The 23,851-nt window shown below is 38.8% G+C and overlaps 1 protein-coding gene across 7 annotated transcripts in view; it reads left to right on the top strand.

The window, feature by feature from the left end:
- Window positions 1–23,851, top strand: part of EZH2 (enhancer of zeste 2 polycomb repressive complex 2 subunit) — a 56,443-nt gene that overhangs the window by 14,874 nt on the left and 17,718 nt on the right. For 4 of the 7 annotated variants that reach the window (XM_081038429.1, XM_081038426.1, XM_081038425.1 and 1 more), the window contains 6 exons: window positions 6,923–7,046; window positions 7,591–7,719; window positions 18,921–19,037; window positions 21,353–21,473; window positions 22,266–22,415; window positions 23,334–23,436. In XM_081038429.1, the coding sequence (XP_080894555.1) occupies window positions 6,930–7,046; window positions 7,591–7,719; window positions 18,921–19,037; window positions 21,353–21,473; window positions 22,266–22,415; window positions 23,334–23,436 (737 nt within the window). In that variant the 5' untranslated portion in view covers window positions 6,923–6,929. Of the gene's footprint in view, window positions 1–6,922; window positions 7,047–7,590; window positions 7,720–18,920; window positions 19,038–21,352; window positions 21,474–22,265; window positions 22,416–23,333; window positions 23,437–23,851 lie in introns of those variants that run through there. The other 3 variants (XM_081038427.1, XM_081038430.1, XM_081038428.1) reach the window with 1 other exon arrangement.

Below are 23,851 nucleotides of genomic sequence, written 5' to 3'. Positions count from 1 at the left end.
TTTCCAGATTCTGATTTGGAAGTGGCTCACTGAGTCGTCTACCCTCCCTCTCAGATTAGGGAGTGTGCACAGTCGTGTGCTGCGTGGAATTCCCTGTGAGGGAGGCTTGTCCCTTCTTCTCCATTCACTTCGTTATTAATCACTTATGTCACGGACTCCTGGAGACTTATTAATTTGATTTTAATATGATACCATTGTAATATGATACCATTTGCTGTTCAAATTCTTCCAGCGATGGCCACTGGGAGTTCCTTCAGTATGGTTCTGTCTGTGACACATTCCTTTCGTCTTTTGAGCAGTTCCTTACGTTCTGTTATGACCTTTCGTGTATTTTCCCTGCCCCAGCCCTAGAAGCAGCCATTTCCTTAGAGCTCTGCTTCCCTGTCCTGGAGAATGGTATTTAGAAAAAAAAGATACACGTACTGGGTGTACTGGTGGAGTGTCACTGCTTCGAGGCCCTCTGTGGCTGGAGCTTGGCAATGAATGTATGTCTGCTAAGCTCTGGATGCTTGCATGTCTGTGTTTCTGTATGTCTGCATATATATTATGAGAAATGTGAGTTCATACTGATAGCTTCGATTTTAGCCCATCTCCACCCCTTGCTTATTTGTAACTGGTACCCCAGTGAGAAATTTACTAACTGGAGTAGTGTTTCTGCTCAATTCTTTTTGTCTCCAGCCTTTCTCTATTCAGTCAAAACACAGATTTTGTTATGTGGGGTGCTCTTTTCCCCTACCCTTCTCCATGGGGTTACCTCATAAAGTTCTGATACAGTTAGTTATATTTATTGTATAGTCTACATTCCTTCCTGAGATCCCTTGAAATCTTGCTTTGTAAAAAATGACTTTTCACACTGGGTTGTAGTCTAACTTAAATTTCTAATATAATCTTGGGGTTCCTGATCTCCCTCTCCTTGTGTAGTTGCCAGCCAGTGCTTGGGGCGCTGTCCTATGCACCTTCCATACATTTACTTCTCATAACACCTCCATGAGGTAGGTACTCGGGCATCAACTTCTGTTTCATGAGCAGAGTGAGGAACAAAGATATTTAGTATAATACCAACCAAGTAACTTGGCCAAGTCCACCTGCAACTGGTGTGTGGGAGAACGAGGACCTGAATCCAGTTAGAGGCAGGGTTTGGTGTCCTGCTCTTGCCATTTTTTTTTTTTTTTTTTTTAAAGAAGGCGCTGCTCACAGCGGCCCATGTGGGAATTGAACCAGCAACCTTGGTGTTATTAGTATCATGCTCTAATCAACTGAGCTCTCCAGCCACCCCCATGCTCTTGCCTTTTATTCAAGAGTGGAGATAGGATTTAGGATTCAGTAGGACCAAATGCCAACCTGCTAGTTTGTTGTTGAAGTAAGTTTAGAATGGAGCGAGCTGCTCCCCGCGTGCTTTGCCCCGTCTCCGTAACAGGCACTATTAATCGTGAAGGCACTTTCCTGCTGAGCCAGAACATGGCCCTGCCTCGGACTCCTTGCAGCTCTCGGCGTGGTCACGGGCGATGAGGTCTGCGGGTCTGCAATCCAGAGCGCGGTGTGCAGTGGCCCTGGGCGGCCGCCTCTGGAGACCTGCTGCTCACGGTCATCCTATCCTGTGTGCTCTGCTCCCCTCAGGCGGGAGACCTACTTCTCCTAGGTAATTAACTTTTGTCTCTCACCAAGAGTTCCATCACTGTCTCTGTAGGTTCTCTTTATATTGTTCTGATTGTTGCCTACAAAATCTTATTTGCCATTAATTTACTTTTGAGCTTATTAAAGCAATGGATTTTAACTTAAAAATAAATGAAATTGTTAAACGAGACTAACAGCTGCCCTCAAAGCATTTAAACATAAAAGTACTATTGAAGACTGGGGTTTGTTTTTTTTTTTAAACAGGCAATTTTATGGCCGTCTTGCTGTAAAGGAAAAAAGACATTTTAGTCAGAAAAGGACATCGAGAACATTGCAGTCATAGACTTAAATTTGACCTTATTTAGTCTGGTATTCAGTTAATAGTCAAAATGAACGCTGTTAATTTAGTTAGGAAGGATAAGTAGTACATATAATTTATTAGTTTTCTTCCGATAAGTAGAAACAGAACCCAGAAAGACTAAATAGATGGCTAGGGCCTGATGTAGCAAATCCTTTAGGAATGAAGAACCTTTAAAGAAAAGCATCAGGGGCACTGAAAAATGCCTAGGGAACTCAAAACAAAACCAAAAACCCTGTCATTGCAGCAGAGGAAGGAGAGTCAGGAATGTCACCTCAGGTAAAGGTCCTCCCAAGTGGGGGCCGGGTTCGACCTGACGGAGGAGAATGCTGATTCTTTGGCCTGGGTGACCTGGTGGCCTGGGCCCCCAGAGCTAGGAGGCGTGTCCTGGCCACATCACGGGGCTGAGAGAACAGAGGGCGCTCCCTGCGGGGCGCAGAGCACACTGGGGAACGGTTGCTGGTGCCATTGCCCCCAAGAGCTAGGTCCTGAGAACCCATCTCTTAATCCGGGCGTCATTGTGCATATAATCCCAATCCTAAGAATCTGTCTCAGACCCCTCCTGTACTTCCTGTGGCAGAAAACCTAATCCCAACTGGTTTCAGCAAAAAGAAAAGGGAATTTCTTGGCTCTTGTAACTGAGCAGTTCTGGAGTTGGTTTGGCAGAGCATGGCTGCTTCAGGGCTCAGATGGAACTAGAGTCCTTTTCTTGGCTTGGGATGTTTTTCTGTTGCTGACTGTCTTTGCTGGCTCTTGTCTTGTGATTGCAAGTTAGCTTCCAGCAATTCTTTGGACAACACGTTATCAAGTTCAGATCTAAGTGGAAAAGAGGGAGCTTTCTTGTCCTCAAGTTGCAGGGACCCTCCTGAGATTCTCTCACTGTGGCTGGACTGCTCATGGGTCCAGCCCTGAACTGGGGACTGTCTGGTGGGGGCTCAGCCAGACTGGGACCCCAGGCTTCCTTCCAATGGAGGATGGTCCTCAGAGAAGGGATGGGGGGAAGTTTCAGAGGCCGGCAGCAGATCCAACCCTGTGTGTTCTCTAGTGGGACAAAGCTGGCTTTTACAGGGGTGTGGTATTCAAGCTATTGGAGTTTGGTTTGATTCATAAAATACACGCTAGACTATAATTTTCCTTGATTTTATTTTGTGAGGCTTCACTACATTGTATTAAGGTTTTGATGGTCCCCTGCCATAATCGGGTTTGTCTTTTGGATTAAAGCATAACGGTTGTCTTGGTTTTACTGTATACAGGTAGAATGTTGTTTTAATGACTTGAGCTACACTGTAATCTGTTTTGAATAAAAGAAGATGTTTTCATATCCTGGATAAAAATCATACCTTAGTGTCATTTTACCTATGAAACAAAACAAATGCTGTGATTGATAAATTTAAAAGTTGGGTGTATTCACAAATCTCCATCCATTTAGTGGTAAGTCATTTTAACCAAGGTTTCTTTTTGCTAATACACAAATATTCAGAGCTGTATCTTAATACTTAGTGGGCTAGGGTGTAGTGGAAAACGGAATCAGATACCTGATTTGAGTCTGCCGTTCACTGTGGGAGAGGCGCTAGCATTTGAAGGCTTACTGCACGCCCGGCATGTGAGCCGGATGAGCCTGCATGTAACAGCTTTGAGGCAGGTGATGGTACCCCCGTTGTTTGGATAAGGTCTTTAAGGCACTGTAACTTGCTTAATAGAAAGGAATTCCAAAAGCTCTGGGTTTTTACTGGGTTTTTACTCCGAACTCGAGCTTGATTAGTTGGGGAGCTGGAGCCCAGGGTCCTGCTGTCCTCACCTCTTGGGGGCTTCTTGGTGATGGGGTCCATCACCCTTTTTCTCCATGTGCAGGCGTGGTGCCAACCTTTAAATACCTTGTGGCGCATCTGAATTTTGTGAGCGACTCATGACCAGTGCTCGTTAACAGACCTGTTTGTTTTGTTTTAAATGTACTGTTTGCCAAACAGGCGGCCAGGCTCTGGGATTTTATAATGAATAAAAACGGTTCTTGCTACTGAAGAACTTAAGTGGGGGTGAAGTGGAGTGAAAAACATGAAAATGTGATTTTAATATGTTGTAAATGCTATGATAGTGGGCCTTTGTTTTATGTAAAACATCCTTCTCAGTGGTGCCTTAAGTTTTATTTTGCCATGAATCTGCCTGTTTATCCCTGTACTTGCAGAGAACAGTCTGAACACTTAGATTTATTTCTTAGATCATAATTCAGAGGTGATCCTTACATTTCCATAATTTCCCCCAAATACTCTAATTTTCCTCATTTCCTCTCTCTTGTGCACATTTACCGGCTTACCCTATAGCCTAAAACCTTCATTCAGGTACTTTGTTTGGAAGAGCTTTGTGACATTCATATACTCGGAAATGTATCCATATATACTCTTTTCCAGAGAGGCTGTTTCCAGATTCAGTTTTGAAATGTTCTGTTGTTGCTCTCCCAGCTTGTTTAGTTCCGTGAAACCTTTGATCAGAGACTGTTTTGTTGTGACATACTTTATTGTCACTAATGGTAGAAACAACGTGACGGTGACGGTATTATTCCAGGATGTTAGGCGAGGACGGTTCCGAGCCTGGTATGGAAACATGAATGGCTGACTCACGTAATGATGCCTCTTCTCCAGGACGTAGAACATGGGCACCTTGAGAAAGAGAATTGTAGTCATACTGTGCACAACAGTGAACCTCCCTGTTCCTGCCTATAGGTCTGATCAGGTCGAGTCCTGTTGCCTCCAACGACCAGGAATTTGTCAAGGGGGCAGAGGAGACAGACTAGTTGTGAAATAATTTATGAGCTCTTAACAACAGATAACCCCTTTTTATCAGATCCCTGGGCCTTTGAAGTGCAAAATGTCTCAATCTGCATAGAATTACTTGTGGTCCTCTGTTAACTAGCAGATAGGAAAGCAAACATTGCCACAAAGTTATTTTTTTAAATGAAGCTCCAATTTCTTCCTAACTTTGGTGTCTTTTTGCCCTACCTCACTTCTCCCTGGCTTTCTTTTTTTTTCTTTACCAGAGAGACTAGGCATCTGGTTGAGTTTAGTCTCAGTTCTAAGGACTTTTACCTCCGCTCCACTCCAGTAACCCACAGGCGAGGCCGCCTTTTTAACCTTTTCACAAGGAACACACCTATCTGGTCTCATTCGACTCTTTTTATCTCAGATTCTGAAATGTCTTCATTCTTCTCATTTTCTCAGTCCTTGTAATTTGTGTCTTCACCAGTTTGGCAGCCACTTTTGTTAGCAGGGTCTACCAGCCAGGCCTCAGACTGTACAGCCGCCAGATGTGTCTGCTCACACCTCACAGGCCCTTCCATTCTTTCTTGGCCTTTTGAAATCCATCTTAAGTTTGAAGGTTGAGTTGTCACCTTTCCTGCCATCCTTCTGCAGCCCCTCCCCCTAGGACATTTGCGTGTCTCTGTCATATGGTAAAGGATTTTCTTCTTTTTTGGCCTTCTTAGGTAGGACATAAGCTTCATAAGGACACATTGTGTTTCATTCACCTTTGTATGTTCATTGCCTGGTTCATAATAGTCATTTATTACATGCTTTCTCTGCCCCTCTTTCAGCAGCTCCGAACTCTATCCACCATTTACCTTGTCGTTGTCTGGTGGTTGAGTGTTCTTACAGAAAGTTACCCATTGACCTCTGGACTCTTTCTTCCTCTAAATCTTATTTCCTTAGGCAGTTTTCTCTAGTCCTGAGGGTTTTATGTAAATAGATAAATGAAACCCTATTCAGTTATTCAAGCCAGAAAGTCATCTTCCCCTACATTTGAATCATCGCCATGTTTTCCCCTGAGTAACTCTTTAATTCATTTTCTTTTTTCTCCCATCGCCAGTGTGGTGGTAGAAGCTGTTGTCAGCTCATGTCCAGAGGTTGTCCTGAGTGCAGCCTAGCCTGACCTTATCTGTGCTTTTATTCTCCCCTCTTCCCCTCCAGCTCTTATTCTGCTTGTTGTCAACTGGCCTTTCCAAAATGGAAATCTCCACCCTCCCCTTTTACTTAAAACTCAGTCACTTTCCATTGTTCTAAGATAAATTAGAGCAAAAATCCTTAACGTGGAACCTTTGTACTATCTGACAGAGAAATATTCTTTTTTATTATATTATTTTTTTGAGAAATGTTCTTCTAATCTTTTGAAGATACAAGTATGATTTTAATAGTTTGAGAAGAAAATGTTCCAGAAGAGGACACTTATTTAGACTCAAAGTGGGGACTCTGTAGTATGAATTAGACATCTGGTGAACTATAGGCTGTCCCCACATTTTAGCGTAATTGGTAGCCAGAGCCTGCAACTGAAGATAAGGCAGAAGAATTTACTTTGCATTTGCTGCATTCCTTTTTTCTTGTGCTGGCAGAGGAACCCTCATGTGAGGGAAAAATACAGACCTTTATCACGGGGTTTAAGGTGAGAATCATCATTTACAAGTGTGTGTTAGGGGTTACTTCAGTTTGTACACTCTTTATACATTGTACTGTTTCTACTTTTAGTGTTGGATGTAAGTTTTACTTTTTTTGATTTATCTTTTTCAGTTATATTAATTCACTTATGCCTGAAATTTAATGATGAAAACTTAGAGTGTGTTTCTACATTGTTTTTTTCACTCTGCACTGTGGCTTTCATAGACGGAAAACTAATTTGTTATAGTCTCCTTAATTCCTGTGATGGGATCACGTTTCTGTGAGGCGGCTGCTATCTAGGAGTGGGACATCTTTATCAAAAGTGTCTTTTAAAAGTTTTGTTAAATAGTTATACTGTTTTGAATGAAATGTTTTAAGAATTGAACCATACAGAACAAATAAGCACTCTTATGCAAATATCAACAGTGTATTATTTCTTCCACTGCTCGTTAGTTTGCTGGGGATTAAAACACAAGTGGTCATATTCAGGCTGGTTAGATTAGTGATTTTAATATGAAACCATTGCTTTTAGAATAATCATGGGCCAGACTGGGAAGAAATCTGAGAAGGGACCAGTTTGTTGGCGGAAGCGTGTAAAATCAGAGTACATGCGACTGCGGCAGCTCAAGCGGTTCAGGCGAGCTGATGAAGTAAAGGTATAACTTGATCTTTTGTGAAAATGCCATTCAAGACAGTGTTTCCCCAGAAAGATAAGTTTTAATTTGCTAGGGTACATTTCCAGCCACGGTCACATTTACAGTAAGATAAATGAAGACTCAGGCCCTCGATCTGTCCTAATGGAAAGTCGTCCCATGCACATAATGATAATGTGCAATGAAAGGTTTTCACCCCACTTGGAAATCACTCTTTAGTATAGCTTTGTATTGCATGTATGGACCACACCCAAGTACTGAGAGTTACATGGTTTTAATGTTTCTAAAGTAATTGTGATTTTTTAAAATATATATATACAAAGTTAGCAAAGGATGGAAATCATTTCCTGTTTACCATCTTCACAAGATGATAAATGTGGTGTTTTTATATTTGAATGTGGGAAACTATAGTTTAGTGTAAAATACACATTTGAGGGAATATCCCTGATACTTTTGAGAAATCACTAGGTTTTAACCTGCAGTAGAGATATTACAGATTTTCTAACAATGAACAATTTTTTCTCTCCTCTCCTTCATTTATTTGAAGAGTATGTTTAGTTCCAATCGTCAGAAAATTGTGGAAAGAACGGAAATCTTAAACCAAGAGTGGAAGCAGCGAAGGATCCAGCCTGTGCACATCCTGACTTCTGTGAGCTCTTTGCGCGGGACCAGGGAGGTTGGTTAACTGGCGCTGCCGCGACTGTCAGTGCATCCTGCTTTCTGTGGTGGGCGGGAGGGGGTCACTGCCTTTGGGGCGTCCATCTTTTGATTGCTATTGCTTTTTAATATGCAACTGTTAGTGGTTACCTTCGGTCACACTAATAGCGATTCCTATAACAGAGCTCTAGTGCTTTGGATACACTGTCACTGTTGGTGGTAGAGTCCCGGATTTTTATAAGACTGTTGATTGAAAGAAAAAACCTACTCTTTAAGGTCCTTATCAGATCACTTATTTGGAGCAAGCTTTCTGACCCACAGTTGTCACCCCCCCCCAATGTGAATCAGCCCTGCTGTAGGAAATGTTTCCTTTCCGTTTTTTACGTTTCGTTCACATTCCAAGGCTCTTTCTATAAGAATTTTTAAATTCAGTGTTGAGAGCTCGTAATTTCCTTTTCTATAGCATTTCTGAATGAATGAGATCTTAATCATTAATCATTCCAAGAAATCTTACTTTCAAAGAAAGGCAATAAATCTCTGGTCACATAATTCATGAACACATTGAAACACAGTGGCAACAAGGTAAAAAGAAAACGGTAGAAGCTTAAACAGTATAGGACCAATCAGTAGGACTTTGGGCAAAGCATTTCGGTTTGAGTACAAGTTTTACGCAGGAAGACATGGCATAGGCTATGGAATACTATCTAAATGGGTGTCGAAGCAAAAGAGGCAAGAAAGTGATTTGGAATTTCGATGATTGTTTATCTGAGTTTCGAAACATGGGAACCATCCAAACAGTGGGATTTGGTCTCAGGTAATGTTTTCAACAAGTAGCCATTTTTAATATAATACTGTGATAATCAAGCGATACTTGCTATTGTATGAGACCTGCCGACCTGTGACACACTGGTTTCAAAGACTTGTTGGTGCTGTCACAGTAGCCCATCCTGTGCTGCAGACACTGTCCTAGAGATGACCTCAGTGGTGGTATGGTGGCAGTGATGGTGACGCATGGCTTGGAATGATTCTTAGTCATTTATGCGTCTTTGTCAGGTGACAACTCTTTAAAGCTCCGACTTGCAGTTGTATGAATATGTATTCTGTGTTGCTAACACCTCCGCACCATCTAAGACAGGTCAGGACCTACATGTTGGAGGTAGTTAACTTTTTATTCATGTACTAAGGGTGAAAAGGATTCTAGCAATGCCAGTCAGAACGTTCTTGAAAGGGATAAGCATGGGCCTCTAAGTAATTCTTTTGAAAGTTTTGTCTGGTGACCTTTTAGAAAATTTGAGGTGAAGGAAGAAGAAACCTTTTCTTTTCTCCCTGGAGGAATAAATCTTGGCAATAGGGGAAATCAAGTAGAAACACAAGGAATACTTACTTTGACACCCTTTACAAATCTCAAAATGCTATCAAAAGCCCAATGCACGTAAATCATAAAAGTTAAGAGCAGTCTTGATTTCTGGCACGGTGCTAGGTACTCAACACACATGATTTCTTTAATCTTCATGATTGTTTTATGCTTTTTTGCCCCCGCTGAGGAAACGGCCTCAGGAGAGTTAAGTCAGCTTGCTTGCTCTAATGACCTGATGTTGGCCCTGAAGAATATCCTTGGCTCAGACACATTAAAAAATTAGTGAAGTTCATTACTGATGTACAACTTCAGTTGCTCATAAGATAATTTTTGGCGTTACATTTAAGAGTACAGCTTATTCAAATGAATATTAATTGAAGGTTGCTTTTAACTTTGTCAATTGGAGATAAGTCATGGAATGTAAAGCTAGATAACTTTTTATTAATGAGTTTATGTGAAAAGTTGTAAGAAGAAATCAGCATTTTAATAAAATTGTTTTCTAAACTTAGTACTCCATGCAGGTTGAGAAAAACCATTTTCACAAAACAGGAGGAAAGTAATCCCCAGCCTCAGGAATTCAGTTTCTGCTGCGTGGAACTCTGGCCTGGTCAGGCAAACTCATTTTTGATGCTCTTAATAGCTGATCTGCTTCAAATGATTCATCTTTTACGCCCCCATCCTCACCCCCCCTTTTAAAACCGTCATCCCTGACTTTTGGAAGCTAAAGTTATACAGTGTGTGATAAGCTTTTTCGTGTTATCACAATAAATAGTAAAATTTCAGGGCCGGAAAGGACTTTAGTGATCTGTCTAAATCACCCTACTTTTCAGATGAGACTATATCCCTGTTTATTTTTCTTTAGTTTTGAGTATTTCCAGCTATATATTGATTTCTTTTATATGCTTTGAAAGTTGGAGTCTGAAGTAGGTCAGAAGCAGGAGGATAAATAAAAGTTAGGCTGTTTTGCAAAGACTGCCCTCATAGTAGGCTTGGCAGGTTTGGACTGCAGTGTTAATTCAAACACCGAAAGTCTATGGCTTTCAACATTTTGAAAGTGCCGTTGTAACATTGTTTTCATTAACTGCTCATTTTTGTAAGCCGATCCTTTACAAGTTTAAATCCTTTGCAGTATGATGATGATTCAATGACAATTTTCAGTTTTTTACTCATCTTATACTTTCTTCCCTTCTGTACTTGGATATATACTCAGGTCTAAAGGGGCCCCTTACTTTAATCTAGGTTAGTTTAGTAAAGAATGTCTGACAAGTTTACTTTCTGATCTAATGAAGTGACTGACTTCATTCAGATCAAGGAGCCCTGCAGGCGAACCTCGAGACCCATCTGCAGTAGGTTGTTTTCTTCATGTGTGTTCTTAAGACACTTTCGGGAACCTGTTGTTTGGTGTTGAGGTTACAGGACCTTAAGCAGTGTTGTCCATAGAATTTTAATACAGAGTATGTGTCTATTTTTTCTTTATAAAAATACTTCTGACTCCTTGAAGACAGCGACTATGATACACGTTTTACATTTATTTCCTTTGCTCTTCGATTGATCTTTTTAAGGAGCATTCAGCTTAATAATGTCATTACATGATATATACAAGCCAAAGGTACACCTTATTGCCATGTATGTGGCTCTTCCTCACAAAGTTGCTTCCAGGTGACTTTCATTATTTTGTCTTATCAATCAGTAAAAACTTTATCTTCTGTAAGTCTGCACATTGGTAATCATATTCTTTAGGGTGTCTGTTTTTCCAGTTTTAATGAAGAAACCGGTTTAAGAATTACTCTTGTAGTGCATTTCTTTTTGTCCATTTGTCTATTTCTTGCTTGAAATCAACAGGGTACTTTCCCCTTCATTGATTGTTCATATCAAGATTTTTGTTACCTGTGTGAATTATGACTGAAAGAGAGGCTTACTCAAATGATGTCTGTCTGATTGGTTTTGTAATTTTAAAATGTCCTGCTAATGCACATTTTTGGGTTCTCAGGAATAGATAATGTTCTTGTAAAAATTCTCTGTCTTGTTTACTAATGAAAATAGTGAGGATTTTTTATGTAACTGAAACATGAGGCTTCTTCAGAATGTTTAACATACGAGCATCAGAGAGACCGCATAGCTCTTAAATTTGTGAAAAATTAAGTCTTTTGGACGTTTCAGTACATACAGGTTTGCTCTTCCTAGTGATATCTGAAATGATTTTAAGTTCATCACCCATCATTTGATATTTGCAAATGAAATTTTTTTGAGAGGCTTCTATCAAAGGAACGGAACGTGTAAGTTCTCTCACACGTTCATAATTTGGACTTATTTTTGTTGAAGGAGAAGAAAAGCATTGTCTTGTTTATAATGTAAATACTTGATTGCATTATTTATTGACTTGGTAATGCACTTTTCTCAGTTAATTGTAAATAAATTTTAGTGCTCTTTACTTAAATACATACACTCCTAACTTTCAACACAGCAGCATGCTTTCTTTCCTTTGTAATTTGCAGGATTATAGGACCAGTAAGTAGGATCTCAGGAAGTCCTTTGAGCGGATATGGCAGTGAGCAAGGCCATTTTTCTCTTGTCTTAGAAATAAACTGATGGCCCTCCCAAGTATCTGTTTTGACTGTCAGTCTAAACATTGCCATCCTTTCTTAGTTCCTCAAGGAACTGGTTTACAAGTTGTTTTCTGCTGCTGTTTGCCTCTCTTAACCGTTCGTTGGTATTTACTTGGAGAGTTTAGTCTTATGTTAACTCGGCCAGTTCTTCCGCCCGTGTAACTTTTCAAATCACTGCAGCCCTTGCTTCATTTCTGGCTTTCTTTCAGCTGAAATAGATGGAACATTTCTTAAAAGACCATGAAGGAGGGGTGTTCCTTTTCTTTTGAAAGGAAACTAATACAGTATGAGTATTTTATGCTTTTCCAAAGGGTCATTTAAAAAAAAAAGAAAAGTCACTTACGATGTCTGAGTTTATGTTTTAAACTTAAGGTTATAGATCTTAAGTTTAAACAGTGAACTTTTCCAAAGTGTCAAATGTTTATTTTGTGCAACTAATAAACAAGCAGAAGTTGTGTTTAATATGCTGTTTTTCTTCTAGAATGCTGTGTATATAGTTTGATTTAAAAATTATTGTTAAATTGGCTATTCCAAAGATAAAGTCTCTTTGCAAAATACAAAACCAAATTGATGGCTATTTTAAAAACAGAATAAGCCAAAACCAAAAAAAATGCTTGTCTAGTCTGCAATGTTAAAAAATATTTATTGCTCTGAAGAAATAAGAAAATTTTGTGAGTCCTAGAACTTATGTCATACTTTAGTTTGAGAACCTAGATTGACTTAAGTCACTGCTGAGGCTTCTCTCTTATCTTCTCTTATTAGATTTTTATAAAATAATATTACCCGAGTACCATGTTAGGAAGTTTGGTCAGATTTCATGGGCTGCTTGGCAACTCATGACTTTGTACCCGATAAAGTGAATATCTAATGGGTCAGTGAAACTCTGGATTTTTTTTATCTTTCTCCCCAATTAAAGGTCATTACCAATAATAATTGTAAAAATTCAAGTAACACAAATACATAAACGTTCTTGTAGTCCAACTTGTGTGACTTTTATTCTTTGAGATTTCTTTTTCTATATATGATATTAACAATAATGATAATATGTATTTTATTTTAAAAAGTTAACCCCAGGCATGTTTTATGCCTGCCATTTAGGAACATCACTTTACAACCTCTGTCCAGGTTTTCAGTCTCTTTAAGAATGAGTAGTGTTTGATGCTATTGATACACTGTAGTTTACTTGCTCTATTTTTAATTGATGAACATTTATGTTTTTATTGTTCTTTTTTACTTGTGCAATTAGTGTTTCAGTGAACATCCTTTATATACATCTTTGCACCTTTTGAATACTTTTGTAGGAAAAGTTCCTAGTAATAGGATAACTCGGTCAAGAAGATATGCGTATTTAAAATTTTAATAGATATTACCACATTGCCCCCAAAGGTTTTACCTTTACACTCTCAGCAGCTGTTTATGGGAGTATGTGTTTATCTATATTCCCAGCATAAAATATCATCTTTTTAATCATCAGTGTGATAAAAAACTATTACTGGTTTTTAGCCTTTAATTATTCAGTGAGGTGTTAAGTATCTGTTGTTTTATATTTCTTTTATGAGTTGGCTTTTATGATCTTGGATCTTTTAAAATTAGGTTGGATCTTTTTTTTCTTATGATTTTTAAGGATATTCTGTATATTGTAAGTGTTTTATCATCTCTTTTGCAGTTCCCCCCACCCCCAACTCGCATGTTATTTCTGGTATATTGTGATTATACAGAACTTTTAAATGTTTATGTAGTTAAGTTAGAATTTCTTCTTTTGATTTCTGTGTTTCGTAAAGGCTTAGAAAGTCTTTCTCCATTTCAAGATTATAAATTATCCATCTTTACTTTTAGTTCTGTTTTCATTTTTATATTTTACTATTATTTAACCCATCAGGAATTTCCTTTTCTATCAAGAGTGAGCGGCGGATTTCATTTTTCATTTTTTTCTACGTAGCTTTATAGTTGTTTAAACACTGTTTACTAAATAATCAGTGAAGGATTGAGGAGCAGTTATAAATCTGCAGTTATAAACAGAATGGGCCTACCTGATCGGCACTCACCTGAACAGGTGTACCCCTGAGCAGGGACATAGCGCTTCTTCAGGGACTTTGGCCTGGTGACAAACTTGCTTCTTCCCTTTAACTGGGCCTCTACTTGTAGCATCCAATCCATTGCCCACTCACAGAAGCAAGACTTCACAAACGATTGTCCTGCCACTGTTTCTGGAAACCGTGGACTTGTATAATGTGTTTTGTTTCTTGGTTTTTGTTTTCTTGTTTTTTTCAATCACAGGAATGGTCTTATTTTCCAGTCACAGGACTGTTCTTGAATGAAGTGCTTGAGGTTGCATGCAATAGACGACCATGCTCTGTTACCTGCTTCATGTCCTTTGTTGAGTGTTCTGGTAGTGTTATCAACTTCTGTCCTGTGACTGTTTTGTTTCTGCTTCTGGCAGAACTGCAGGTTATGAGGGGGTGATTTACCCTAACAGCCCCCTTGAGACCCAGGCTGCATTGGGTTTACCCTGTGCGTTGTTTTGATGGTTAATATATTAACTAGCTTTATATGTAGAGGGTGCCAAAAATTTATACTCATCTTAAGAAAGGAAAAAAGTGTTTTAAAATTGTAATACTCAGCATATACCGATAATGAAAGATGAATACAAGTCATGGGTATACAGTTTTTGGCACCCCCACCCCTGGCGTGTGTTCTTTCATTCGGAATAAGGCATCTGAAGCTAGGATGCAGGGAAGAGCTTTAGGTTGTGTTCCAAATGTTGTTATATACTCTAGTTCTTTGCTAAAGTTTACGTTAAATGCTATAGATGGCTTGTAAAATGTTTGAGAAATGTAAGTACTGCTGCTTATGGGATGACATCTTTCTTTTGTGCTGAAGTGAACTCGGGAGCAAGAGCCTTGTGTTGCTGGGTAGAGAGGTTCTCCCCCCAGTCCAGATGGTTCTGCAACATAAATGTTTAACAACAAAACAGAAATAATTTACAAGCTAGAACGAACCATTCTTTTTCATTCCTTGGCTCCAAAAGCTTTGATTAACTGCTTTTGTTAATACATCTCCATCCAAATCTAATCAGGATTTTTTCCTTTCCACTTTTGTTTCTGACTTTCTCCTGCTGGAGACACTCATCTCCTTTTATCACCTTCTCTTAACCATCCTTCTAACCTTGGTTGTGAACTCACTCCTACCTCCTACCACCGAGCTTCTCTCCGCTTGATCCAGACTTGACATTTATCTCATTACAGTTTTTTGCTTGGTACTTCCTTCATGAAAAAGCAGTCTGAAATTAAGTTCCGTAAACTGTCATTTTCACCAGAAGGGCTAGCTAGCTAGCTGCTTTAAAACTTGGGTGTGCTATCTTTTCTCTACTCTGTTCTTGAAAAATATAGGTAGTTTCAGAAATCTTGCTCAGCTTCTGTAGAGTTGGGTGGCAGCTGATGCTTTCTCCTGACACTTTCTTTCCTACACCTTAGATGTGAGATGGTTCCTTATTGTTTTACTTGGAAAAGCTAAAGGATATTAGACAATATCAACAGTTCAGTTTGTCTCTGGCATGAATCAAATGGACCAACCAGTATTTTTAACTTGGCTAACTGACTATTTTTTCCCCCAACTTCACGGAGGTCGGACTTAACCCTTCTTATGTTAAAGGTTGTTCAGAGACTGGATGGCTATGCTACTGTCCTTTGGGGTGTCCCACTGTATAATGGGGAGTCAGACTGGCCTCATAGGGTAGTGGTGAATTTTAAAGAAGTTAACTTTGCTAAAGTCTCTAGCACAGTGCTTGGCACATAGTAGGGTGTGTTAATTTCTTTCCCTTCCCTGCAGGCCATTCACCTGCTCTTCCCTCTACGATTTTCCATAACACAGTTTTTACTTGGAACCAGCCTTCTGCCAAGAGTCTCAGTTTGGTTGTGTCCTCCTACAACTACTCTTTTTGGCTTGACTTCCCTCTCCAGCTCCCAGTGGTCCAGCCACACAGTCGCCTATTGTACCAGCTGGTTGATGTAAGTCTATCCATCCTCAGAGGAACCTGGTTACTTACCAGTACGCTGTGTTTCTTTGAAAATGTAGCATCCTTGAGAACTAATGTAGTTTTTTCTTTCTTTGCCCTCAATGATGAATCATCTATGTAATAGCCTTGTGTGATCCTCAACTTGGAACTAGAATTAGAGAATTTAATTTAGCAACAGGTCTCCTAGTGACTTCCTGAGTCCAGGACACATGACTGATCAGGTAAAATGCTGCGGAGACTCCTAAGGTCCAATTTCCTTTTCAGTACTCGGAGTGGTATGAGACTTAATTAGATAAACTCTCAAGGATGATACATTTTCAAAGAAAAGAAAGTTACTGGTAAGTAACTGGGATTTTTGATTAATTTTCCTGTAAGTCAATAAATAAGAATTCCCAAACTTGTTTTACCAACAAATGCTTTTGCATTTGAATATGGTTTCATAAATGAAAGGAATGCGGTTATTAGTCAAGGTGAGTAGTTAAAGAATGGGATAGGCTTCTAGAGAAACTGCGTAGGCCTCCAGTTTTCTAAGTAGGTGCTCTCTGTGCTTTGAAGAGAAATTTGAAGTCGCAGTCTCCATGCGGGGGGGAACCAGCAATGCAGTCTGTTCATTCTGGAAACATTTTTTGAGTGCCTACTCTTTTTTGAGACACTGTGCTGAGTAGCGCTGCAAGACAGAGGAAAAGCTACCCTCTGCCTCCGCTGCTTCTGGCCTCAGAAAGCCTGGTGACTCCCCGGTGACTCAGCACTGAGATGACGGGTCATGGGAGTGTGACAGAAGTGTGGGGTTGGAGGTAGTACTTAGCGCTACACCCTTTGCTGTCTTATCTTCTGTGCTTCTGGAAGTTCTTTCTGTCCACGGGAAAATCAGCTGACCTCACTCAGTGGACCCAGAGCCACTTCTCCATGGCTCAGGCGACAGATGCAGCGAAGCCAGTGCCCCTCCTGCTTGGTAGTTGAAGGGAATATTCAGCTGTCCAACCTTAAGTGTGACCTGGGATTTAGATGTTAAAGCAGGCAAACAAGTCAGAGTTGGAGTGGCAACTCCTTTTCCCAACCCCCCAAGCTTTAAAGGGGGCTAATCTTCAGCATTAAAAAAAAAAAAGTCACAGAGTTAATTACTCCCACCAAGTATAAAACAGAAATAAAAAACTCTTAATTGTTTTGCAAGAAATGAAACGTATTTTGTACTTGAAATCACTGGACAGGGTGTAATACTTGCCCCAAGTTACCCGGTTGAGTAGGAGGAAGGAAAGAAGACTTGGTAGCCACAGCAATAGGAGGAAGATGGTGGGGGGGCGGGGGGGCAGGAAGGACAGAAGCTGCTTAGGCAGCACCCAGTGCATGGCTGTAATTGTTCTTTTACCCTTTGAGCATCTCAGCCGCACAGTGACGAAGCTCTTGGGTGTTGGAGTCAGACTTAGGCTTCCATCCTGGCGTGGTAATTCCCCAGCCTTGTGACTAGGCAAGTTCTGTAACTGCTCTGAACTTTTTAGTGTCCTCATGTGTGAAGTTGTGATGCCAAAGGCCAAGATGAGAGTGGCCAAGATAATGTATATAAAGCACTTAGCACAGTGCCTGCAACGTAGTACGTGCTCAATAAATGTTAACTGCTTATTGGATTGTTGGCTGGATGGATGAAGAATTGTGTCAGAGGCCAAAGAGTGGAACCGGGAAAGATGGCAGGTTCTGGAGTATTAATAAACTCTTCACACCTTCGCATTTACCTGAGCTGTTAGCTTTCTAGTATTATTATCTTTATCTTTGCTCTTTTGGAAAGCAAATTAGTGGATTAATCACTGTCACAGTCCTTCCTAACTACTCTATCTTGAAACCTTCACTTCCACTGAGGAAGGAACTGTTTGTTTTGTGCCGCACTGACGGTCATGTTGCAAGATGGAATGCCCCTGGCTGATGAAATGCCGAGCACCAGGGTGGCCACAGACGAGAAAGACTTCCATTCTGATTTCACCAAATCTAGTCCTGCTATTTTTAAGACCTCTTAAATAAAAATTAAACATTTAATAATTATGTGCGTATGTATTATTTTTTTGCTTTATTTTACCACTTCAATTCTTTTTGCTCTATTTTCATTGATTATAGATTATGAGTAATATGTCCAGGGTGTTTTTGAGAAGGCTCTGGAGACCTGATAATTGGGGTAATGGTACTCTTTAAGAAAAGCTGGATTTCCATGGAAAGTGCTGTGGTTACCCGGGCACAGATTTCTACCGTATTTCATAGAATCAAAGATGCAAATGTTTAAACATTTTTAACATCTGGAACCATCATGCATCTCAGAATCTCTGTGATAAGAAATCATTATGTTATAGTTTAACTGGCAACATTATTGTCTTAGTTATAGAGAAAATAATAGTACGCCTTAAAATTGATGTCATCATAGGTTGGATGAAATACGGTATTTCAGGGCAATATATGTACTTACACATTGTAGAATTTTGGTATCATGGCAATGTGTGTAGTGGGTAAGAGCAGGGGCTCCAGAGTCAGACTTTCTGGGTTTAAATTCTAGCTCTGTCTAATGTATGACTGGGAGCCACTTGCCTATCCTTTCCTTACCTTTGTTTTCTCACCTGTAAATTGCAGGCTAGGAATAGTCCCCATCTTACAGTGTTGTAATGAGGACTAAATCTGGTCAGACATACTGTGTGTGAAATAGTGCCGACCTAGCACATAGAAAGCGCTTGATAACATTAGCTCTTCTGAATAGTGTAGAGATTGCACTTTGCAAAATTGATTTGAGTCCATTTTGTTGTGATTGAAATTCAGATCTATTACCCTTTAATGTTTGTGTATCATCTGATAGGGAAGATAAAGATAAGAAAGGTTAACCTAACAAGTTTCCATATTCTTACTAAGTAAGATTCAAGTGGCATATTTGGTGTTTACATTATTATTGTGGTTGAGGAGTAAAAGAAATTTATAGTGAAAGCAAGGAGCAGTTAATTTTAGGCTAACGTAAATACAATTTTTGATTCTTAATGCTATTGGTAAGTATGGGGAGGGTTGGAGGGCTTAAAAAATCTGAAGCATTTTTTTCCCCACCCTAAGTGAAAGAGAGAGGAGAGAATCCTTTTTGGTTTTTTTGAAATTTACTGTCTTAGGTAAAGACATATCCTTTGTAAATTATGTAAGTAGGCAGCATCTCTTTATTATATGATGACTACAGCTTCCTTCAGATTCTTATTCTTACGAGTCATTTTGTTTTTTTTTTGTTCTAGTGTTCGGTGACCAGTGAGTTGGATTTTCCAACACAAGTCATCCCATTAAAGACTCTGAGTGCAGTTGCTTCCGTGCCCATAATGTACTCTTGGTCTCCCCTACAGCAGAACTTCATGGTATGTAAACAATGTAGCTTCTGCTTGTTCGATTATCAGTTATTTTAAATAAAAAAGCGTAGATGATTTTCTCGTCACAGTGAGTCACGGTAATATGAGTAAAAAGGCTTTCATAATGATAGCACTTCGAGTGATGTTTTTAAATCAATTTTTATACACTATAATTTAAGCCTTTGCAGTGTTGCTCTTTTTCTAGTCCTTTCTAGTTAGATTCTTCAAAGGAAAAATGTTAAGCAAAAACCATACCTGGGGTTAAAAACATTTAAAATAAGAAGTTTATAGTTCTTATCCTTGAAGAGGTCAGTTGGTATCCTGTAATCTCAGGCTGCCTTGGAGGTTTTGTTAATTGAGAAGTTATTATTTAAAACAACTTCAGGCAGCATGTGAGTCAGGTGATAGGGTATACTAGGAGATATCCTCGGGGCTTAGCGAGCACAAGTTTAAGCATATTTCCAGAGATAAGGAAATGAAATGCTAGTATTTAGTTCTTCATAGAAGTAGGATGAAGGAGGATGGAACAGAAGAGAAATCTGAGTACGTAGTCTTGACTTGTGTTCAATAAAAAATATATAGTTTTATTACTTGATGTATAAAATATTGATAGAAGTCTTTGGTGAGCCTACTTTAGAGAATTTCTTACTAGATTATTTTAAAAAATAGACGTTATTAATGTCTTTAGTAATTTTAAAGATTTTATAGTGGAGGGTGAAAGATGCTTCAGCAGTGCCATAGATTTGTGTGTTTAAGGCTTTATTCCAAAACATTTAGCTTGAGAATCATATTGCAAAAGCTTAAGGGAAGTTTCATATTTTCACAGACTGAAATGCTGAAAGAACAGTGTTTAAAGTTGTCAATAAATACTATTTATGAATCATCCATAGGTTTTTCTGGACACTGACCAAAGCAAATTAGGCAGACTGTCTTTATGGCTAGGATATGTTTGGGGGGCAAAGGTTATTTGGATACAGTTGGGAAGGCAAAATAGCCAATTGTCACTTAATTTTGGCTTGCATCCAAAAAAATTAACTCTTCTAGTTTAAATGGAATTAGTGCAAGTGAGAAGCAATGAAAACTCGTTAGTTGTATGTAAGCTTGAATCTGAATAGATCAATACATTAAAATTTAGATTTCATTTTATATCCCATACATACTTTTTCTCCTAGTTTCCTTATTCTCTGTTTATCTAAGGTATGAACTCGGTAGTTGTCCTAAATTTTGTTATCTAAGGGTTATTGGGAAATTTTTCCTTTTCTTTGTATTTCCTGTCTGCTCCTTGACAGTCCCCTGTGTGTCTCAACGGCCATTTCCCGGAGCTTCTTTCCTGTCGATTATGGCCCCAGCCTAAAGGCACCTCACACTTTAAAATAGCTGCCTGTCCTCCTGTCAGCCTTAGCCAGTCCATTCTCTTTATCAGAATGATCTTTCTAAAATTCTGTTTGTAAGCAATACCCTCCCTGTTCAAAGGCTAAGACTTAAACCTGTCCTCACTTAAATTAGTGTACTTAGTGTGGACTTCAGAGCCTTCCGGTCTGTATAATTAAACATTCTTCCTCCCATGAATGTTAGCTTCTTGTCCCTTGTATTCTTAAGTATTGCATTCTCTCTGAACCGTTCTTTGATTGGCTTTTCCTGGCTAAGCTAGTACCTTCTGTGTTCCTTGTTGTCTTCCAAACCTTGATATGAACTCATCTGTCATCTTTATTCGCTTTATCAATTTTGATGTGCATCTTATTCATCTCAATATTGAAATATGTTATTGTGAATGTTCTTTTATGTATAAGAGTAACTTTGACTATCGATACTCTTATATCTCTAGAATTTTATTATATGGGATGCCTCAATAACTAGATCAAGTAAAATTTAGAACTCTTATGTTATTTTTTTTAAGTTATGGCTATTTATAGTTGATTTGATGAACCATATTTCATCAATTCTAAGACTTTTTATCATCTGAAATAGGAATGTGTCTTAAAATTGATAATGGGTCATACTGTAATTTGCACCTTTTTTCCTTTCTTAGAGGTGCATAAAATAATGGTAAATTTTAATGATTGATGACATGTTAGATCAGGTACACAGTATTTTTTCTTAACATTTTTTCTCAGTTATTCTTATTGGTGAGAGGGTCTTTTATTTCTTTATAGCTTTTAAAGTTATAGTTTTAAACTTAAGTTTTCCTGTCTATTTTCAGTTTGGAGAAGTGGGTAAAGACTTCTACTTACGAAAAACATTGTATTTTATTTATTATATTGATTTAAAAAATATTCGATACTTAGAATAAAGCTGCTTTTCAAATCTATTTTTTAAATTTTTAGGTGGAAGATGAAACTGTTTTACATAATATTCCTTATATGGGGGATGAAGTTTTAGACCAGGATGGGACTTTCATTGAAGAACTAATAAAAAATTATGATGGAAAAGTACATGGGGATAGAGGTGAGCCATATGTTTATTCTAATAGAAAAGGGGACCAAAGGATTGGGAGATACTTTGATTTCTTTTAAAGCATAGATATGAAAAATATTTTTTAATATTAAAATTTTGTGTTGGATTGGCCTGGCTCACAAGCCTAACATTTTTAGTGTTTTCCCAAGGATCATGTTTGCCACTTGGAACTTACACATAGTTGGCTATGACATAACTTACAATCAATGTCAATAACATGCAAATGAAATCGAATTGTTGGGGTGTAGGTAGATTTTAAGATGCTTTAGCAGTAAAATTAGTTAGGACCAGGGCTGTGCTTATGTGACATGGGCTCCAAAAGACCCATCACTCTAATATTCCTCTCTGAGCAGGCTACTGCAGTACATAAAACTCTATCATTACAATCATGGCTTCGGTGTTTTGTATATAGGAGACACCCTATTCATTTGTTTTCATCATTAGTGGAAAGCAAGGTCTGTCAGATACACTCTTTCAGAGGAGGCCAAGGACACAATTAGTTTCTAGAGAATTAGGTTATAGTAGCAGGCGCTGGAAACTTTGGCAGGGAGGGTTGTTAATCAAGAGAAAATGATAGGTGTTGAAGACAGATTCTTTTCCTAACTTTGCCTTAGGCCAGTCCTGAAAAGGATCTCGCCCCCACCCCCCTTATTTTCATAATAATGTTATAGTGTTGATTGATTGGCTCTGGCCATTTCTTTCAAATAAGAAAAGGCATACATAAACTTTTATCATTGCTACTTTCCTCTGTTTATTTCTAATATGTGACTTGGTGAATTTCAGAATGTGGGTTTATAAATGACGAAATTTTTGTGGAGTTAGTGAACGCTCTTGGTCAGTACAATGATGATGATGATGATGATGACGACGACGATGGAGATGATCCTGATGAAACAGAAGAAAAACAGAAAGATCTAGAGGAGAGCCGAGACGGTATGTCTGTTAGGTCTGTGTGCAGCCATTCTGGCGTTTTACAGGAAGAGTGCAAGTGGATTTTAATTCCTTCTTTCTCTTTTGTTAAAAATCACATCAATAGTATAATCAAAATTAGAACATTATTTGCACCTTTTCTTCCAGCACCCAAACGCCTTTTATTTCCTTTGGCTAGCAAAAGAACATACTTATTTCTGGGTTTCACTGGACAGTCGTCATTATCATTTTGTAACATTCATCTTTGGCTGTTGCGTGTTAATCGCTTTATGCACCAGCTCACTGGATTCTCAGGAAGCTCTACAGGTAGAGAGGATCATCCGGTCCGTTTTATAGCTGAGATGGGCTTAGTGAGGTGAAGTCACTTATTTAAGTTACACCATTGGGAAGAAACAACCCAGACAGTAGTAGCCAGTTTGGACTCCAGAGCCCATGCTTTTAACCCCTACACTGGGTGGGGCTTCCCAGAAAAACAGACGATCCCAGGGTGGAGACTTGGCAAAGCTCATTATTAAAACAGAAGAATGTGGGGGGAAATAGCAGTTTCAGAGAAGCGTACAATTTTATAACAGGCACCTTACTGATCATCTAGTTAGCGCCTTTGTTTTACAGAGCAGTGAACAGACCCAAGTGGATCCCTGACCAGCCAAGGTCACAAAACCACGTAGCACATGTGGGATTAGAACTGCCTTTTCTGTCTCCCAGTCTGCTTCAAACTTTCCATATTTAATTTTGAATTTTTTGTTTATCTGACCTACTAGCATGTCACAGATACATGTAACATGTGTTAGAAGTAAATGAAACACAAAGTTGATATAATTTCTTAGAAAGTCAGCTTTGTGATATGTATTTGTGTGGAGAAAATGTAAGATTGGAAACTTGTTTACTGTTCTTTTTTTCCTTGTATATTTCCATGTTTAGATAAAGAAAGCTGCCCACCTCGGAAATTTCCTTCTGATAAAATTTTTGAAGCCATTTCTTCAATGTTTCCCGATAAGGGTACAGCAGAAGAACTAAAGGAAAAGTAAGATTTGTTCTTTTGAGGCGGTCTTAGAGCCTTGTATGGTATGTAATTCACCATCTTGGCTTAGAAGTGGAACTGATGTAGCTTCATTTGTTCACAATGTTTCCAAGACACTGGAAGTGACATGTATCTCTGAACTCTATTACAAAGCATTTGTTGTAGATAGAATAAATTCTCTGGACACTTGTAGGCTTTTTAGTGCAGTTAATGTTTAATTTTAATATGACATTTTTCATGATAAATTTGAATCATACCAGTGAATTTGATTCTTGATATATCATGCATAATGTTTAATTGGCTCTTCACTAGATTGTTGTAGGCTAGACCTTTTCTTTTGTGTTTTAGGCAAGGTAAACATAAAAAATAATGCATGGAAACCATTTAGAAACTTGATTTTTATAACTGATTTTTGTTT

The sequence above is a fragment of the Rhinolophus hipposideros genome, assembly GCF_964194185.1.
Source record: "Rhinolophus hipposideros genome assembly, chromosome: 25".
Lineage (NCBI taxonomy): Eukaryota > Metazoa > Chordata > Mammalia > Chiroptera > Rhinolophidae > Rhinolophus > Rhinolophus hipposideros.
This window is presented reverse-complemented; position numbering and strand designations above follow the sequence as displayed.